Source organism: Coniosporium apollinis (assembly GCF_000281105.1).
Source record: "Coniosporium apollinis CBS 100218 chromosome Unknown supercont1.1, whole genome shotgun sequence".
NCBI lineage: Eukaryota > Fungi > Ascomycota > Dothideomycetes > Coniosporium > Coniosporium apollinis.
This window is the reverse complement of record NW_006913263.1, coordinates 107,125-124,119: the sequence shown is the minus strand read 5'-3', so window position 1 is coordinate 124,119 and position 16,995 is coordinate 107,125. Positions and strand designations below refer to the sequence as shown.

Here is a 16,995-nt window from a genome sequence, read left to right as displayed (position 1 = left end):
ATGAACGAGCCGATTCTAGCAGAGAATAACGAGGTGTCTCTCCTTGGGCCATGTTTGCCATTAGGGACCTAGCAGAGCTCCGCGGGATTCGAGATACTACTAAGGCCAAGGAGAGGAAGATCGAGAGCGAGGCGGCGGTATCCTGCTTTTCATGTATGACCAAACGTGGAGAAACGTCTCCGTGACTGTAAAAGATAAATGCAGACTTAATAAGAGACGAACAGAGGCGGATTTCTGTAAAATATCGAGGAAAAGTAGCAATAAAGTTGTTGACGGAATTCTTAGAATAATAACGATGAAGAGCAAAAATGGCGATATCATGAGAGGCACTCTACGTAGCTGCACAGTAGACTGCACAGAGCATTCTTACACAGCGTAACTGGCTACGCAACCCCGAAGGTCTTGCGCTGTCCATCGTCGGAGGCCCGCCGAAGAGGCCAGCCGTAAACCTTCACGCATGAGTCCCACCGTTGTTGACATACGGCTAAGCTGTGGGCCGACAATCGCATTCTCGGAAAACAGGGGACCGTTCTCCGTTCTTCAGGACCACACTTGGACGGAAGCTGGGACGCTGAAGAGAGATGAACAATGGAGGTGCTGTGCGGGAGTGAACGTGGTGGAATGCGCTAAGCAAACACCCTGAGTTTCACGTGATCTGCCACCGCCCCTTTGAGTGTGGAAAAAAAGCGCCACCGCGAACTTAACAGGTCTCGTAGTAATAAAACAACAGCCACGCGGAACAAGTATTTAGACAGGGAAACTAAGGTAGCTAGTTTACTAATAGCTATCCTAGCATACTTATACTATCAGCAATGTTCAAGGTGTTTGCGGTGACACTGTTTTGGACTCTCGGGTGCCACTGCGCAAAAAGTACATTGCGTGCTTGCACGACAACTCAAACTACGCAGAGTGAGATTGAAGAGTGGCAAGGGCAAGCACCATTACATGGACTGGTTTCCCCATTAGATGAGTTCGTGGAGCGAGTTGTCATCGCCTGGTTTTAGCTAATGAGACATCGGTAAGGACTGTAACATGACAAAGCAACCAGGTACGTCTGAAAGTTTTCGAGCTACAGCGAAAGATTGGCTTAATGAAATCTGAAAGAGACGTTGAGTAGTCCCAAAGTTTGCACTTGGTAGACTCAGAGATCGCGCACGAGGCGAGCACCAGCCCAAACATAAGGGTAGTTACGCTGATACCAATTGACGCTGGCAATCCATGTCAGTCAATCAGATTTGATACGCGTAAAACAGCAAGACTTACAAAGACTTCCGGCCAGCAATCCTTGGGTGCGTAGCCCACGAGCCGCCAAGCACGATATTGTGCTTCCCGTCGAAGAAGTCCGCCGTGTACCCAGGGTACAGACCCATGGGCTCGAAGCCTTCATGCTTCTCCAACACAGTGCTGGTCCATTCCCACACTCCACCTAGCTCGCCTTGACCTGCCAGCTGAGTGCCGTTTTGGGTCACGGGGATCGGGTGCCAGTGCTTGAAGCCTATATTCGCTCCCTCAAGGTCGATGAAGAAGTCGCTGGGCTTGGGACCGGAGACTGTGCCGGAGAGGCCATTTGAAAAAGGTTGGGATGGTGGAGTCTCCTCCACTCCGTCGTTGACGAGATGGCTGCAAACAGTCAGATGAGCAAACGGGGTGAGACAAATGAACCACTCACCCGTTCACGGCGGGAATACCGTTGACGATAGCATTCTGGACGTCTTTCGTCTTTTGTTGTTGAACATACGAGTAGATACTTCGGACCTCTTCCGCTGTCGGGATGCGGCCGCCCATCCAGTTTGCGCAGCCAGCGAGCTCATCGTAAGACGCAAAGACTGGCCAGTGGAGGGCTTGAGCGAGAGGAACGGCGCCATAAACCGTCCTAACGCTCTTGTTTCCGAGAAAGGCGCCGCTAACTGACATTCCATCTCGGTGCTCCTCAGAAGTGCCGTTGGCTTTGTGCCCATTAACTTGGTTGTTCGATGTGCCATTTGAATGGAAGCCATTGGCCAAAGCCTGTTCGGACCAGCATGCTGGAAGCTTGGAAGTGCCGGTGCTCTCCAGGTAATGCGCATACTCTCCGATCGTAATTGCCCTGGCCTTGGCAGCAAATGCGCCGACATGGATGGTTCGGCGAGGCTTCTCGTTATCCCATCCAAAGAAGCGGTCAGGAGCATTGTCATTCTCGGGATCATCGAGACCAACAACGACATCACTCTCGGGGACGGTGACCCACTCATTAAGAACAGCCATGGTCTCGGCATATCTGGCCATTGTCTCGAAATCTGGTATGACGGATTTTGGTGGAGCCAACGTCTTCTGGCTCTGGACAAGCATATAAAGCAATGTCTCCAGATGCATGATTTCATGCTCGTAGCCGAGCCACAAAGCCCTTCCTACGCAGCGGTCTGTCTGTGCAACATTGGAACCGTAGAGGTCTGCTACCCGCTGACGGACCCGACCTTGGAACGTGATGACTTCCTCAGTAGGCGGCCATGAGTCTGGTATCTCGCTGTGTGCATGACACAGGTCGGGATTGTCAACGTCCGGATCGACGCCACGCTCAAAGATCCGAGGATAATGCGCAGGCTCCGTTGCTGCTCCTTTCGTAGCGCGCGTCAAATGGATATCCAAGAATGTTGGAATATGGCCTAGATAGAAGATGCATGCATTGCGCAGCTTGATCGGTTGAGAAAGAAGCTCATCTTTGGGGATCATGTCACGTGTGACGGCGTCCCAAGCTGCCCATAGGTTGTGCCAGTCGGGCAGGCTCGGAACGGGCTTTGCAGCGTAGCGCTCCGGATTTGAACCGAAGAAGAACTTTGGCTTGGAAACCATATGGAGAGCTAGAACAACGTGAGTATGAATTCAGCGGAATAGTTGACAACGTTGCCCTAACATGCTATGCACCATGCATTGTCCGATATTGACGGGCAGCAGTCAAACAACTAACAGGCAATGCATGCGGAGCTGAGAACACTCACCATATTCTCCAGAGTCGGTTGCCCATTTGGCTCCTTCCACTAGACGGGCGACTTCCCAAAGCCGTGTCGTCTCGCGCGCATCGTACTTGTAGCTCTCCTCGATACGTATCTTCTCGCCATGTTTGACAAGTATGCCATCCACCTCAACATCCTTCAAGGGAGACACAAATGCGTGATGACGGCCAGCAGCGACGTCGTACTCTCCGATGACCTCCCACTCCTCGCGTTTGAAAACATCCTTTCCAATCAACTTGTTGGCATGGAAGAGGCCGCTCAAGATGAACTCATGAGTAAGCCCATCTCCGTCATTGTACGCATGATAGACTTTCTCCTGATCCTTGCACGCGTCAATGCCAAGTAGAAGGGTGTCTCCTGGATTCAAGATGTCCGCAAAGCCTTTGAGGAAGAGAGCTGCGTCATGACGTTTGAAATTGCCGATGCTGGATCCAAGTGAGAGCACACTCTTGGGTCTGGAGGATATCTCAGGCCTCTGTAGCCACTCCAGTCCGTCATCGTATGTCCCGTGAAGGCCGAAGCACTTCACATGCTTGTAACCACCATGTGGCACAGTGGCGAGGGTGCGTTGAAGCTCTGAAAGAGACAGATCCAGGGCATAGTACTCAACGTCTTTCCCAAGTTTCTCAATCGCTTCCAGAAGGATGGCTACCTTTCGGAGGTTGCTGCGCAGCCATTAGTACGTCCGTTGCCCGCTTAAATCACCGGCGGGCATGTAGGTGTGGGGTTTTGTTCATACCCACTACCAAGCTCCACAATGAGAGAACCGGCCTGGATGCGGGCAGCGATTCTGTCTGCATAGGTCTGAAGAACCTCGATCTCCGCATTCGTGAGGTAGTATTCATCCAGATAGGTGATCTTCTCGAACAGTCTCAGACCTGCCTCGTCGTACAGAAGAAGAGTAGGCAGAGTCTTCTCAGCGCCGGTTACTTGCCGCAGTCCCCTCCTAATGTCATCCAGGATGGAGTGTTCATCGGTTTCACGTCGAATATCGATAATATTGGCTTTCGTGCTGACATGCTCGGGGCAGGTGGAGTCGACCCGGGGGCAGACTCCTGCTCCGGGTAGAGTCTCAATAGCCATGATATGCTACGAGCCGCGACCCGCGATCCGTGTGGGGTTTCCGTTTAGGAATAAGTCCTCTTGAACGGGTGGCTTTAAGAATTGCTCTGGCAAGGCACTGTTGTTTGAAACCTTCGAACACGTATGTCAGTACGCCTGGAGATTGATGGAAACCTTGGGGTGATTACAGATGGAACACACCCTGAGTATATGAGTACCTGAAGAAGACTTTACTCGTACGCCCTACAGCTTACTTTACATACGGGATCATTACCGTTTAAGGGAGCACCCAACCCCACATTCCCGGGAAGCCGGCGGGAGCCCGGCGTTTTGATTGCACCGGTTTGGCGCTTTTCGGAACGGTCCTGAACACATGACGTCTAGAGTCCATACATTCGGCGGTAGGGCGCTTACTTAACTTACCCTGGGCGGCCGTCATGGCGGCTGCACTCGGAACCAAAAGAGCTAGCATACCCGCTCCGTACGGTGCTTCGCTAACAGGTGGCATGATCCGATGGCTTTTAATTGCTGAGGTGGGAGGCCTGGTGAAACCGCTGGATCTTAGGGCCAGGAACGTTCTCATAACTAGGTACCCGGTCGGTTGGCATGTCTCATTGTAATCCAGCCGATCCCAAGAGGCTGAATGACAGGGCACCTGCTGCAGGGACACGCCCGCGGCCTGAGCCAGGAGGGCCTGGAACTGACAAATCTCCTTGGTAACAGATACGCCCGACTCCCTCAACAGCGGAGATGTTCAGCGTGAAGGCGGGGCGCCTCGTCGGGCAGATAAATAGCCTCACTCGGAAAGCCCCGCTCTTCAACCACCATTCTATACCATCCTCTCTATTAGGAACCCAATTAATTAAAACAAGTGATTAAAATGGATGGTAGAATAACAGACAATTAGAGAGCAACCCAGGTTTCCAAAAGGCTTTAATTTTTAGTAATAAACGACGTGTTTGATGGAACCGTGCTTTGCGATTTTCGTGGTGATTTTCCGGAGTGAGGCCATTTACCTGCCCGACGAGGGCGCATAAGGTAGCGGTGCTGATCGGGATGGAGGGGTGGTGGGGTTAAGCTTGTGTACCGCTAGCCCAGTTTGGCTTCCCGAAGTCGGTGGCAGCCGTTGATCCGCCCCCTTCAGATGTCAAAACCGTCGGCGGTAGCTTACTCGAGTGACTACTTCATGAGAGATTATGGAGGTTCTCCAACTAAACAGGGTTCCGCTTTACAGTGTCAAATCCTCGACCTTGCTCTACTGCGGCCAATGGGGCTTGCTGCGGGCATAACAGGGGAGGAGGGACCGTAAGTCAAGTGATGTCAATCAAGAGCTTGCCCAGGTTGTACTCGAGCGGTATTCGGAACAGACAGCGGCTGTGTTCCAGAACCCGGCCGGCAACCTACGGCTTCCAGCTAAGTTTCCACCGCCATGCTGACCCTCATGAAACGACAGATTTGCACGTGCGGATGGCTTTCAGGGCTTCGGCGGCCCGTTGTATGCCAAGGCCCAGCCGAACTGCACGGACAGGCCGCCGCCACATCTCGAGTTTACGCCAAAGCAGATGGCTCCGGAGAACCTTGGAACACCTCAGAGTTACAGGCGCCATTGGCTGTAGTGGGTCCCAAGGACCCTTTGTGTGCGTGTTTATTCTGTGCTGACATGCCAAAATCCTCGCTATCTATTCACCAGAGAGGCCTGTGACCCTCCAGATTGCCGTTCGAGCGCCTACCTCGCCAACTCACTTGGAATGTTGCAGCATCAGACGCTATCTTCTTCGATATCGAGCACGAGTACCACATTGAGTTTTCTCACAACGCCTTGAGAGCTGAATTTGTCCTGGCCTAACAGCCATGAGCGTCTCAAGCACCGATGCCGCTGACCAGAGCGATGGCCTTCGCGAAAGGCTTACAAGAGAGCCAGAGATTTCTCGGCAGGCCGTCTCCGCAGAAGCAGCAAGCAAAAAGGTCATGGAATTGAACAGTGCGGAGGAAGAAGCGGACAAGGGAGGCAGGGAGAAGAGGACATATGGAAGGACGCCGGACGGGACAGGTGGGTGAACAGCTCACCAAGACAGAAAGAGGTGGATACATATCACATACTTCGTGGCTGAGTTGCTTAGCGAGGATCACTGCATGACTGATATAGCTATAGCATGAGAGCAGTCACGCTGATTTTGGTTCATCTGCAGTCTTTACCGTCCCGCAAACCCACGACATGGTATCGCAGCTACTGTCTCCTTCGCAGCCCAAAAACCTGTCTGATATACTCGTCCTTGCTGTCCTCGCGGTGCACGTTTCGGCTTTGTACTGGTTACCCGAACCGCTCCGGATACCTGTCTTCGCAGTGGTTTTTCTGTTCTGGAGAGCATGCTACAACGCAGGTATAGGGTACTTGCTCTACGTGCAGTCAAACCACAACCGGCTAGTGTCCTGGGCATCAAAATCGAAGATATTTGAGAATCCATCTCTAGGCCAGAATCCCCATCCAAATCTTTACGCTATCCTGAAGCGGGAAATGGAAACTAAAATTCCGAAAGACTACAAGTTCGAGGAAGCTCCACTCGAGTACAACACATGGCTTTTGTTCAGAAGAGTAGTGGACTTAATCCTCATGTGCGATTTTGTATCGTACTGTCTGTTTGCAGTAGCCTGCGGCGGCAGGCCTGTAGGTGAAAGCTACGTTACGACTATTGCACGCTGGGCTGCGGGTATTGCCTTGGTTCTCTTCAATCTGTGGGTCAAACTGGATGCACACCGCGTGGTCAAAGATTTTGCCTGGTACTGGGGTGATTTCTTCTATCTCATCGATCAAAACCTTACTTTCGACGGTGTCTTTGAGATGGCTCCTCATCCCATGTACTCAGTCGGGTACGCCGGTTACTACGGCATCTCCCTAATGGCAGCAAGTTACAAGGTCCTCTTCATCTCGATCGTTGCGCATGCTGCTCAGTTTGCTTTCTTATCTCTTGTGGAAAGTCCGCATATTGAGAAGACATACAACCCTCCGCCACCACGCAAGCTCACAGACACCGGTAAGGATGACCCGCGTCCAGCTTCTCGAGAGTTTCATGCCGAACGCGACAACGACTCCGCTGTGGTCTCCACGCCGGAACCGTCTCCCGTGCACAACATCATAGGCTTCCAGAACATTGACTTTCATCGTGTCACGGATACCTCAGTCCTGCTTTTCCAGCTTTACCTCTTCCTGTTCGCTGCAGTGACACCTCCAACCCCTCTCTACAAAGCGCTTTTCGTTACGAACGCCATCGTCTGGCGGCTCTGGTACTCCCTCGGCGTAGGCTATATTCTCGACCGCCAAGCCAAAAAGAAGAATTGGACCCGCCACTTCATCAAGTACGGCGAAAGCACCGAAGAAGCTTGGAGACAATGGAAGGGTCTCTATCACCTCAGTATGACCATGACCTACGCCAGCTTCATTTGCGCAGCGTGGAAGATGTACGCCCTACCACCGGACTGGTCCTACGGCATGGCAACGCTCAGGCACGTCTTCGGCGCTGCTCTCATCGCCCTCCAGCTGTGGACGGTCGTCAGCATCTACGAGTCGCTTGGCGAGTTCGGCTGGTTCTTCGGCGACTTTTTCTTCGATCAAGCACCGAAGCTAACCTACAGCGGCATCTACCGCTTCCTCAACAACCCGGAGCGCTTCCTCGGCCTCGCCGGCGTCTGGGGGTTCGCAATCATCACCTGGAGCAAAGCAATATTCTTCCTCGCCTTCCTCAGCCACATTCTCACGCTCGCATTCATCCAATTCGTCGAACGACCCCACATGCAAAAACTCTACGGCGAAAGCATACGGCAGCATTCCGGTCTCTCAAAGAGCCTGCAGCGCAGTCTCCCATCCCCGATCCGGCAGTGGCAAGGCTCCATGGACAGAGTCCTCGGCGACACGGTCGACTTCCTCGAAGACCTCATCGAGTCCGCGCAGCCTAAGCTCGCCGCGGGCGTAGGAACCTTCGTGCGCGACTCGACCGCGCTCTTCAAGTCCTTCCCCGCGCGCGTCAGCATCACGCGTCTCGCCCCGGACCTCGCGGGCTACGACCCCAAAGACTACTCCATCTCCGTCTCCGGCACGCCGTCCTCGGCTCTCGCGGAGCAGGACAAGCGCTCCGGCCGCGAGGGCGAGGACGCACGGCTTCCGGCTGAGCGGAGAAGCGCGTTCAAGACGCTCAGCTTCGAGTACGGCGCCCCGATAAAAGTGCGCTGGACGGCTCCCCTCAACCACAGCAAGAAGGACTGGATCGGGCTGTACATGGTTGCGGATAACGCGTCGCGCGACGTCACGCGCGTGTCGTCGCAAGGGCGGTGGATCCCGACTACTCCCAACCAGTACGACTCCGTGCGCGCCGACGCCGGCATCTTGGTCTCCGACACGCGGGTCTCAGCGCAGCAGCGCAGCGACGGCGAAGTCCAGGATTTCTTGGAGGGCGAGATGGAGTTCGGCGGCGACAAGCTATGGTGGACGACCGGCGTCTTCGAGTTCCGCTACCACCACGACGGCAAACACAACGTCATGGCCATCTCGCTACCGTTCGAGATCCGTATCGGGCGCTTCGACGAAGACGATGTCGAGGTCGATGCAAATGGCTTAATCCGTGGAGCCGTGGAGCAGGCGCTGTTGCCGGTGGTGCGGAACTGCTTTGATCGCGATCCGGAGATCGCGCCGGGGACGACGGAGGAGCTGTTTGGGAGTCTGGTGGAGAGGGATGGGAAGTATGCGAAGAGAGTTGTGTTTGCGGTGCACCAGATGTTTGGGATTGAGTTTGCGCCGGAGGTCGTGCAGGCGGATGGGAGTGTGAAGAAGTTGGCTTGGAGAATTTGTAATGCGAAGAAGGTCTTGGTGAGTATTGTTATCCGTGCTGGGTTTCTGGGTTATACTCATGCATGGAATAGGCCCCGTACAGCATGTCGCCGTCGAGAGGCCATACGACGCCGGATGCAGCGAAGTACTAGATCCTGGAGCCTTGAAGGTGAACACCGGAATTATAGATGCCACACGATTTCTCTTTTCAGTAGATACAGCACTATGTCGTCTCGCGCTGATGGCTGGGGCGGAGTGCTAGAAAATTATCTTTGTGGTCTTGAACATTTTGCGCACCACTCAGGCGTGCGGATTTATCTTCCCCATTTCTTAGCTGTTGCTTCTTGGGTGGTTACCGTTACTCTCGTCACGGCGGTTGAGTGTTTGGTAGATCATCAAAGTGCGCAGCTTCATCTGAACTCGGGTGGTAAAATGTTTGGCGAAGTCGAGGCATCACAAGTCACAGCATTAACAGACACTTCGTCGAGTTTGAACATAGCGTTCTTTTGGCGCTTTTTGGCAGTCAATGCAGTCGTTATTTACAGATGCTTTTAGGCACTGAAGCGGTCATCGCTTCGAGTAAATGGTCGTACTTCCACCGTAAGGAATGGAATGCAACGCCATGCAAGTGTTTTCCTTCATCTCAAGGTCCTCATGACCCACTCCTTCACCACTTAAACTATCATCCCACAATCTAAGTGCCAACCTGGATCAGGTAGCCTCCATCGACCGGGATGGTCTGACCATTCAGATACTGACAGCTAGCACAGAAGAGCACTGCAGCCGCCATATCCCTATCATTGCCCGGTCGCCCAGCCGGCAGACTTTCCTTCTTCTCCTTGGGCATCTCACTCTTCTGCGTCTCGTCGCTGCTCTCCTGCGTCGTCATCTCCGATGGGAACACGCCGGGTGCAATGGAGTTGATGCGGATCTTAAGACCTGTTTTGGCCACCTCGCTAGCCAGCATCTTGTTCAGGTGTACCGTGGCGGCCTTCGATGCGTTGTATGAGAAGTGGCCCTGGCTGATGCGGACGAGGCCGGAGATGGAGCTGATGTTGATAATTGTTCCCGAGTAGCCCTTTTGGTGCTCGGTGGCTTTCTGGAGGAGAGGGAGGAAGGCGGTGGACATAAGGAAGGGGCCTACAACGTTGGTGGCGTAGGTCTCGGTCCACTCCTCGACGCTGTTAGGGAGATGTCAGTCGGCGTCTGTCTTCACTACAGGAAGGATGGGAAGAGAGGTGGCCGGGTACGTACGATGTAGGGCCGAAGAGATTATCACGGAGCTCTTCGGCGTTGGCGCCGTCGACAGTCGTCTTTCCGAAAGCGATACCCGCATTGTTCACGAGGATGCAGAGGCATTTCTCCTTTGACTCGATTTCCTTGACGAGAGCCCTGGGCAATCAGTGCACTGTGTGAGGGGATCGTATAATTCAAGTGTCTTACTCGACGCCCTCCTTCTTGCTCACATCGCCAACGATTGGGATGATCTCGCCAGCAATGTTTTGGCCGTGTGCCTTGACGACCGTGTCGAGCTTCTCCTTGGTGCGGCCAACGATGTAGACCTTGGCTCCGTTGACAGCGAGGGCTTGGGTGATCTGGGGGGTTGACAGGTTTCAGTTCTGAGTGACAGGAGAGGAATTGAGGTTAATACCATCAAACCAATCCCGCTGCCACCTCCAGTGACAAGTGCCACTTTGCCTTTGACATTGAAGACCTCATCGAGGGTCAGGTCTGCGTTGTTCGACATCTCGAATTGTTTACTGTCAGTTAATTGATTCTTGAGTTGGATTGTGCGTTCAATTGCAGTGGACATGTAGTGGAGGTTTTTGAGAGATTAAGTGGGATGTATATATGACATGACGAGTAAATGATGTCATGCTGTAAATTACCTTCGTAGGCTCTGCCTGTGCAGCCCGCGCATGCAGGTGAGAGAAACATCTTCCTTGCTGCCATTGAATTGGAACAGTAGAGGACTGTGCTGATGTTGCAGCAGGCAGAACGCGAGGGGCGCGCAGTCGCGAATGCGAGTTCAAAGAGGAGAGCGATCTGCGCACAGGACAGGAGAGTCGCTGCGGTTTACAGCTGAGGTTCTGGACCACTAAAGGGCGAGGAATTGGGTTCTTCATAGTGAGGGAGTGGACAATGGAGTGCTTCAGTCTGGGTCAACCCTATCCGGGAGACAGCGACATGTATCAGATTAGAGCTATGGATGGTCAGCTCGTCCCAAACATGAAGATAACAATGATGTCAGCATTCAGTAATGGGATTTCTTGAGGTCTACAGCTCTGAGAAAGACTCAGGAGATCTCAATTGACCCTCTCTGATACAAGACATAGCATGCCATACTCAGTAGTGACCTACCTGCAAAGAGGACCAAGATATCAAAATGGCAAGCACGGTAAGGGTCGGGGAGACGGTGCGGAGGAAATGCGGAGGTTCTGCACTTTTGGACCAGCGGGCCGCCGTAATTTTCTAAGTCTCTCAAACTCCACCATCATCTATAGCTATAGCAGTCTGTAGGACAAGGGAAAAATCAGTCAGCTGTATACCAGGCCATAAAGGGCAGCCGAAACAGCTGTGCTCTATACAGCCTAGTTGTTGTCCTGACCATACTTTGATACTCTGTCAGAGAAACCTCGCCAAGAACAGTTTCTTTTCTCTCCACTAGATTATGCTGCGATTGTGGTTGCTTCTTCATTCATCGTTCAAATGCTTTGGTATTCGGAATTGTATCATTGTTGTGTTACTCCCTGCAGATCATGTGGCCAGATCGCTGCGTCTCCAAAGGTACGTCTTGCGCGAAGCACCCATTTTGTCTCCCTGGAACAGAATCCCCTTTTCGCAGACTCAATGCCAGCAGTCATTTCTCCATACGATGCTGTTTCCAGAACTTCAGTGTACGCCAGTAAGAAGACTCCCATCCAAATGTTACGTGCCACCACCCACGTCACACAACTGGTGCGAGTAGTCTCCAAGGCCCGAAAGAAATGATACAAAGAAAACAATGAAGCGCCCCCGTACCGATGTAGCCACAATGCCTACTTCTTCCGCCCAGCAGACTTGCGAGACGATGCTCGTCTGCTAGCGCCAGTCTTGCGGCCCTTCTTTCGTCGAGTACCGTAATCTGGGTCGACATCTGAGGTGTTGCAATCGCTGATAAGGCTGTCATCATCGCTGTCCTCGATGGCTCCTGCAGTCGGTGACTTTTCGACTCGAAGTTTGATGACCTCCCGGATCTGACGTTGCCGCACCGATCTTCTTCGAGTAGCTGGCTGTTCGCCCAGCTCAGTAACTCCGGCTTTTTCGGAACGCGTTTGGGGAACGGATGCTGTGGGCTTGATATCTTTCTTGCTCAAGGGAGTAGAAGGTTCCCGGGCGGTTCCCCCAGCTTGTACCTCTGCCTCGGCAGATGGCTCTGTGCTACTGGTCTGAACTTCTTCCCCCTGTGCCGGCGCTGTCGAAAGGACAGCTTCAGCTTGAAGCGGACGGACATGAACAGTCGATTCCATGGAAGATGTCGAGTCGATCAAGATCCTCCGAGCCGGGCTTCTACGCCGCTGATCCACTGGTAGAGGGTGGAAAGATGATTGGGGCCTGGGCGTTTTGGATGCTGGACGAGACTGGGTTCCTGTAGGAATGGTTGAGGCGGAAAGATTTCTACTTGGGCGGACGGCTTGCGAGGGGAAAGACCGCGTGTCTACCGGAGCTTGCACGCTTGCTGGTCCACGTCGGCTCGATGGAAGGCTAACCACCGATGTCTGTCGGCTCACGGTGGTAGAGCGGTCATCGTCGTCATCCAGGAAGCTGTATTCTGAACCCCAGATGACGGAGTTGGCACGGATCGATGTGAGGTTGGCCCTCTCGAGCGCGTCTTGCCAGTCCGGAATGTTCGACATGATGGGTTTGAGAAGACTATATTCGCCGAGGGAAAGCTGAAATAGACGTGCGCGTTTGTGTTGTGGTTTATCGAACTTCTTTGTAGTCGAATGCGATGGTCTATCGTATGTATGGAGTTCAAGATTTGATATTCGAAAACGTGTGGTACTGGGAAGGAGGTAAAGAGACGCGGAGGCAGAAGCAGAAAAGAAACATCAACAGCACATAGCGGCACACTGTAGTGAAGTATAGCCAGGTGAAGCACTAGACCGACTTTCAAGAAGCCGTGAAGCAGACCTTGGCTGCAACTCGGACCACACGAAACTCTCTTCTGACCGATACCTTTTTCGTCTGTGAAAGCATCCATCATGTTTAGCTGTAGATTCGACCAGCAAATTATGACCAGTCCGATTCTCTGATGTCGTCCACAGTTCAATTCACGTCCTCGAGTCGAATTTTCTTATCAAATGTGTCAGAGACTTCGGGAGAATGATTACCAAGAATCGGAACGACCATGGCACATCCGCATGGCCTCCAATCTTGAATAATATCGCGTGCAAAACCATTTCCCAGCCGTCATGCCGGGATGGCTCTCGACAGACTCTTTTGTAACGAGCGGTAGAGACTGAGCATGCGCTACAGCATACACCACCAAGCGATGCGCTAGCGTCGGTGTACTAAATTCATGGCTTCGGAAGCCCTATGGGACAATCGTGCAGAAGCGGATACCAACTCCCAGGCTCTCAAAGGTCGATTTAACCGTCAGCTAAGGACAAAGGATGGTACCGGGAGTGAGTACAAGGCCATCTCATCTGAAGGAAGAAACAACAGTTATAACCGGAAGAGAGGTTAACAACGACGATTACGTCTCTGGCGGCTCCGTCCACTGCATATGTTCTGTTCCACGGCCGTAGCCTAAGAGGGGAAGTATCATGGCATTGAGATTACCTTGCTCATTGCATTATATACCCAAGCTGGCAGCAAATACAACACATCTCACGCCGAACACCGCCGCATCAAGCGCTCCAAGCAAACGCAAACACCCTACAAACGGCTCTCAAACCCAGTCCAAGCCCTCTCGCCCGGCCAATGCGTATCAGGCCACACATGCCTCATCGCCTCCCAAATATGCTGAACATGCACAATCTCCAAGCCCTCCTTGACCTCATCCGGCAGATCTTTAACATCCTTCCTATTCGCCTGGGGAAGCAGCACCATCTTAACCCCCGCCCTCAACGCCCCAATCAGCTTCTCCTTGATGCCCCCTACAGGCGTGACTTTCCCTCTCAAGCTCACCTCCCCCGTCATCGCGATAGTAGGCGGCACCGCCTTCCCGGAGAACAGCGAAATCAGCGCAATTGTGTGCGCCAGCCCCGCAGAGGGTCCATCCTTTGGGATAGCGCCGCTGGGACAATGCACATGCACGCTCCGCTTCGCCATGATGTCCTCGCTCTCGTCGTGTGTCAGCCCAAGCTCAAAGGCATGCGCCTTGACCCACGTCAGCGCCACCTCTACGCTCTCTTTCAGCACATCGCCCAGCTTTCCAGTCAGCTGCACGCGCCCTGTGCCCGGCATGTCGGCCACCTCGATGAAGAGGATACTGCCCTGGCCGCCGGTGGAGTAGGCGACGAGGCCCGTCACGACGCCTGGGCGGGAGGTTGTCTCGGCGATTTCTTCGTCGAAGCGCTCAATGCCGAGGATATTCTCTAGGTCGTCTAGGGAGACGGAGGGGTTATACTTCTCCAGATGCGAGGTGTCCTTTGCGTCGGAGTACTCAACCGCTTTGAAGCGGCAGACGGCGCCGATTTCGCGCTCGAGGTTGCGGACGCCGGACTCGCGGGTGTAAGAGGTGATAATCTTGTCGAGGACTTCGTCTGTGAGTTGCACTCGGTCGGCGGTGAGGCCGTTAGTGGTAATCTGCTTCGGAAGGAGATGGCGTGTGGCGATGTGGCGTTTCTCAAGGGTAGTGTAGCCGGAGAGCTGGATGGTCTCCATGCGGTCAAGCAGCGGTGGGGGAATGGTATCGAGGGAGTTGGCGGTAGCGATAAACAGAACCTTGGACAGATCGATGGGTATGTTGACGTAGTGGTCTGTGAAGGTATGGTTCTGCTCCGGATCCAACACCTCGAGCATGGCTGCCGAAGGATCGCCGTGGAAGTTTGACATGCCGAGCTTGTCGATCTCGTCGAGGAGGAAGACAGGGTTTGCGACTCCGACTTTCTTGAGGCCATTCACAATCAACCCCGGCATTGCCGCGACGTAAGTCCTACGGTGGCCGCGAATCTCTGCCTCATCTCGTACGCCGCCGAGCGAAATACGATGGAATTTGCGGCCAAGTGCTGTAGCTACAGATGTTGCGAGACTGGTCTTGCCCGTGCCTGGAGGGCCAACAAGCAGTAATATCGGTGACTTGTCGACCATTCGCTTCTTTTTCATGAGCTGGAGCTCCGCATCACTTGCAGCACGGGACTCGGAGCTATCAGTAGATGGGATACTTTTTGGATTCAGGTCCTTCTCGTCGACTGCTTTTGCGCCTTCCGTAAGTCGTTTGATTTGCGCCTCGAGATCTGTGTTGACGGCTTGCTTGAGCTTGAGCACTGCCAGATACTCCAGTAGTCTCTTCTTAATCTTCTCCAAGCCGTAGTGATCGTCGTCCAGCTGCTTTCGTGCGCGCGACAACGTCTCTGTGTTAAGGTTGTCCTCAGTCATCTTAGACCACGGTATTTCCGCCAGATTCTCCAAGTAGTTTCGGCAGACTTGGTACTCGGCTTGCGCCGGATTCATCTTCGATAACCGCTGTAGCTCACGCTGAGCGACCTTGTCTGCCTCCGGACTGAGACCAGCCTCTTCTAATCTCTTCTTCAGCTCTGCCACTTCATTCGGCTCTTCGTCTCCCTGACCGGCGCCAGGGAATCCTGGTAGTCCACTCATACCGGCTGGTCCTGACTGGCCTCCTCTCCGCAGAAGTGCTGACTGTTGCAGCTTGCGCAGTGTGTCCATATCCAATCCGCCCTGTGCAGCCGGCGGAGTTTGGGTTTGGATTGTCATGATCCGGCTATTGCCCTGAACGCTTGAGATTTGTCGCTGAAGGACTTCGATGGCTTTCTCAAGGCGATCCTTTACTGACAGCGCCGAGAGTATCTGTAGCTTCTCGTCGTTTGTACAATCTGCCACGTTTGACATGAAATCCGCAAGAACACCCGCGTCTTCGATGTCCTTCCGTGCAATGTATAGCTCGAACCGGCGCGCGAGTATAGGCGATAGTGGAAGGGCCGAACTGCGTGGGAAGAGAGAGGAGAGCCGCACAAGCGCCAGCAGTTCTCTTGCGCTTTGCTTCAAGTCCGCGAAGAGCTGCTGTATAGCGAGATTCGCCACGTCCACTGGTTGTCAATCCCGTCAGTAGACGTTATGGAGAACCGGGCTAGATATTCCTTACCTTCATCCTCGTGGTATATAATTTCTGCCTCCAAGAACGGCTTCTCTTGAATTACCTTCCCCAGCTTAAACCTACTGACGCCCTCCACCACCAAACTCAGCTCCCCTTGCCGGCGCCCCTGCACGCCCGACACTTTCCCTGTTGTCCCATAACCGAAGAGGTCCTTGGGGCTCGCCTGCGCTGGATCCTCGCTGTACTGTGCATCGTTCCGACTGCCCTTGCCATCCTCTATTAACTTCTTCCCATCCCGGCTAAGCTGTGGCGAACAAAGCGGCACGCAGCCGATCGTGACTGCGTTCTCAGGTTTTGGTGTCGTCGCTCGGCTGTAGATGCTGGCGAGGAGGTTTGCAATATCCGGACGCGATTGCAAGGGTATTCGCAGGGTACTGCCGGGGAGGAGTACGAGGTCTCGGGGGAGCGCTACGATGGGTAGGACAGGAGATTTGGGCTTCGCCATGCTGGATGAGGACAGGCTCGGTGTACACGACGGATCAAATGGCTATTAGATGTTGTTGCTGAAGATAGGTGATAGAATAGATGAGGCGGCGATGGAGGATCAGCTTCCGAATGCCCCAGAATGTCATCATGTGCCGAGGCTCTGTGGGGAAACACGAGTCACGTCAATATCAATCATGTGTCATCCATCTTTAATCGAACTTCATCTCACATACGACATCACGTGAACATCAAAGGAGCGTCTCGAAATGTAATGTGATATTCCCGAAGTAGTAACAAGGATGCTGGTGAGTACCATGCCACTCGCAGTACAACTGTTCGGCATAGCCGCATCTTTGTATGCCCTCGCCTGCTCA

General features: G+C 53.4%; 4 protein-coding genes across 4 annotated transcripts; 1 reads left to right on the top strand and 3 right to left on the bottom strand.

Moving 5' to 3' along the window:
* Positions 1 to 1,141: 1,141 nt before the first annotated feature.
* Positions 1,142 to 4,073, bottom strand: W97_00040 (uncharacterized protein; the record flags this gene model as incomplete). Its single annotated transcript, XM_007777958.1, has 5 exons — positions 1,142 to 1,208; positions 1,264 to 1,620; positions 1,670 to 2,837; positions 2,976 to 3,655; positions 3,730 to 4,073. The coding sequence occupies 5 exons, from the start codon at positions 4,071 to 4,073 to the stop codon at positions 1,142 to 1,144; spliced, it is 2,616 nt and encodes an 871-aa protein (XP_007776148.1).
* A 1,830-nt stretch (positions 4,074 to 5,903) lies between these two features.
* On the top strand, positions 5,904 to 9,023 carry W97_00039 (phosphatidylethanolamine N-methyltransferase; the record flags this gene model as incomplete). The annotated part of the gene is made up of 3 exons (XM_007777957.1): positions 5,904 to 6,102; positions 6,242 to 8,910; positions 8,964 to 9,023. 3 exons carry the CDS (start codon positions 5,904 to 5,906, stop codon positions 9,021 to 9,023), a joined length of 2,928 nt encoding a protein of 975 aa, XP_007776147.1.
* Positions 9,024 to 9,565: 542 nt separating this feature from the next.
* Positions 9,566 to 10,618, bottom strand: W97_00038 (uncharacterized protein; the record flags this gene model as incomplete). Its single annotated transcript, XM_007777956.1, has 4 exons — positions 9,566 to 10,052; positions 10,126 to 10,263; positions 10,315 to 10,466; positions 10,523 to 10,618. 4 exons carry the CDS (start codon positions 10,616 to 10,618, stop codon positions 9,566 to 9,568), a joined length of 873 nt encoding a protein of 290 aa, XP_007776146.1.
* A 3,173-nt stretch (positions 10,619 to 13,791) lies between these two features.
* On the bottom strand, positions 13,792 to 16,640 carry W97_00037 (lon protease like 2, peroxisomal; the record flags this gene model as incomplete). The annotated part of the gene is made up of 2 exons (XM_007777955.1): positions 13,792 to 16,127; positions 16,184 to 16,640. The coding sequence occupies 2 exons, from the start codon at positions 16,638 to 16,640 to the stop codon at positions 13,792 to 13,794; spliced, it is 2,793 nt and encodes a 930-aa protein (XP_007776145.1).
* Positions 16,641 to 16,995: the final 355 nt, after the last annotated feature.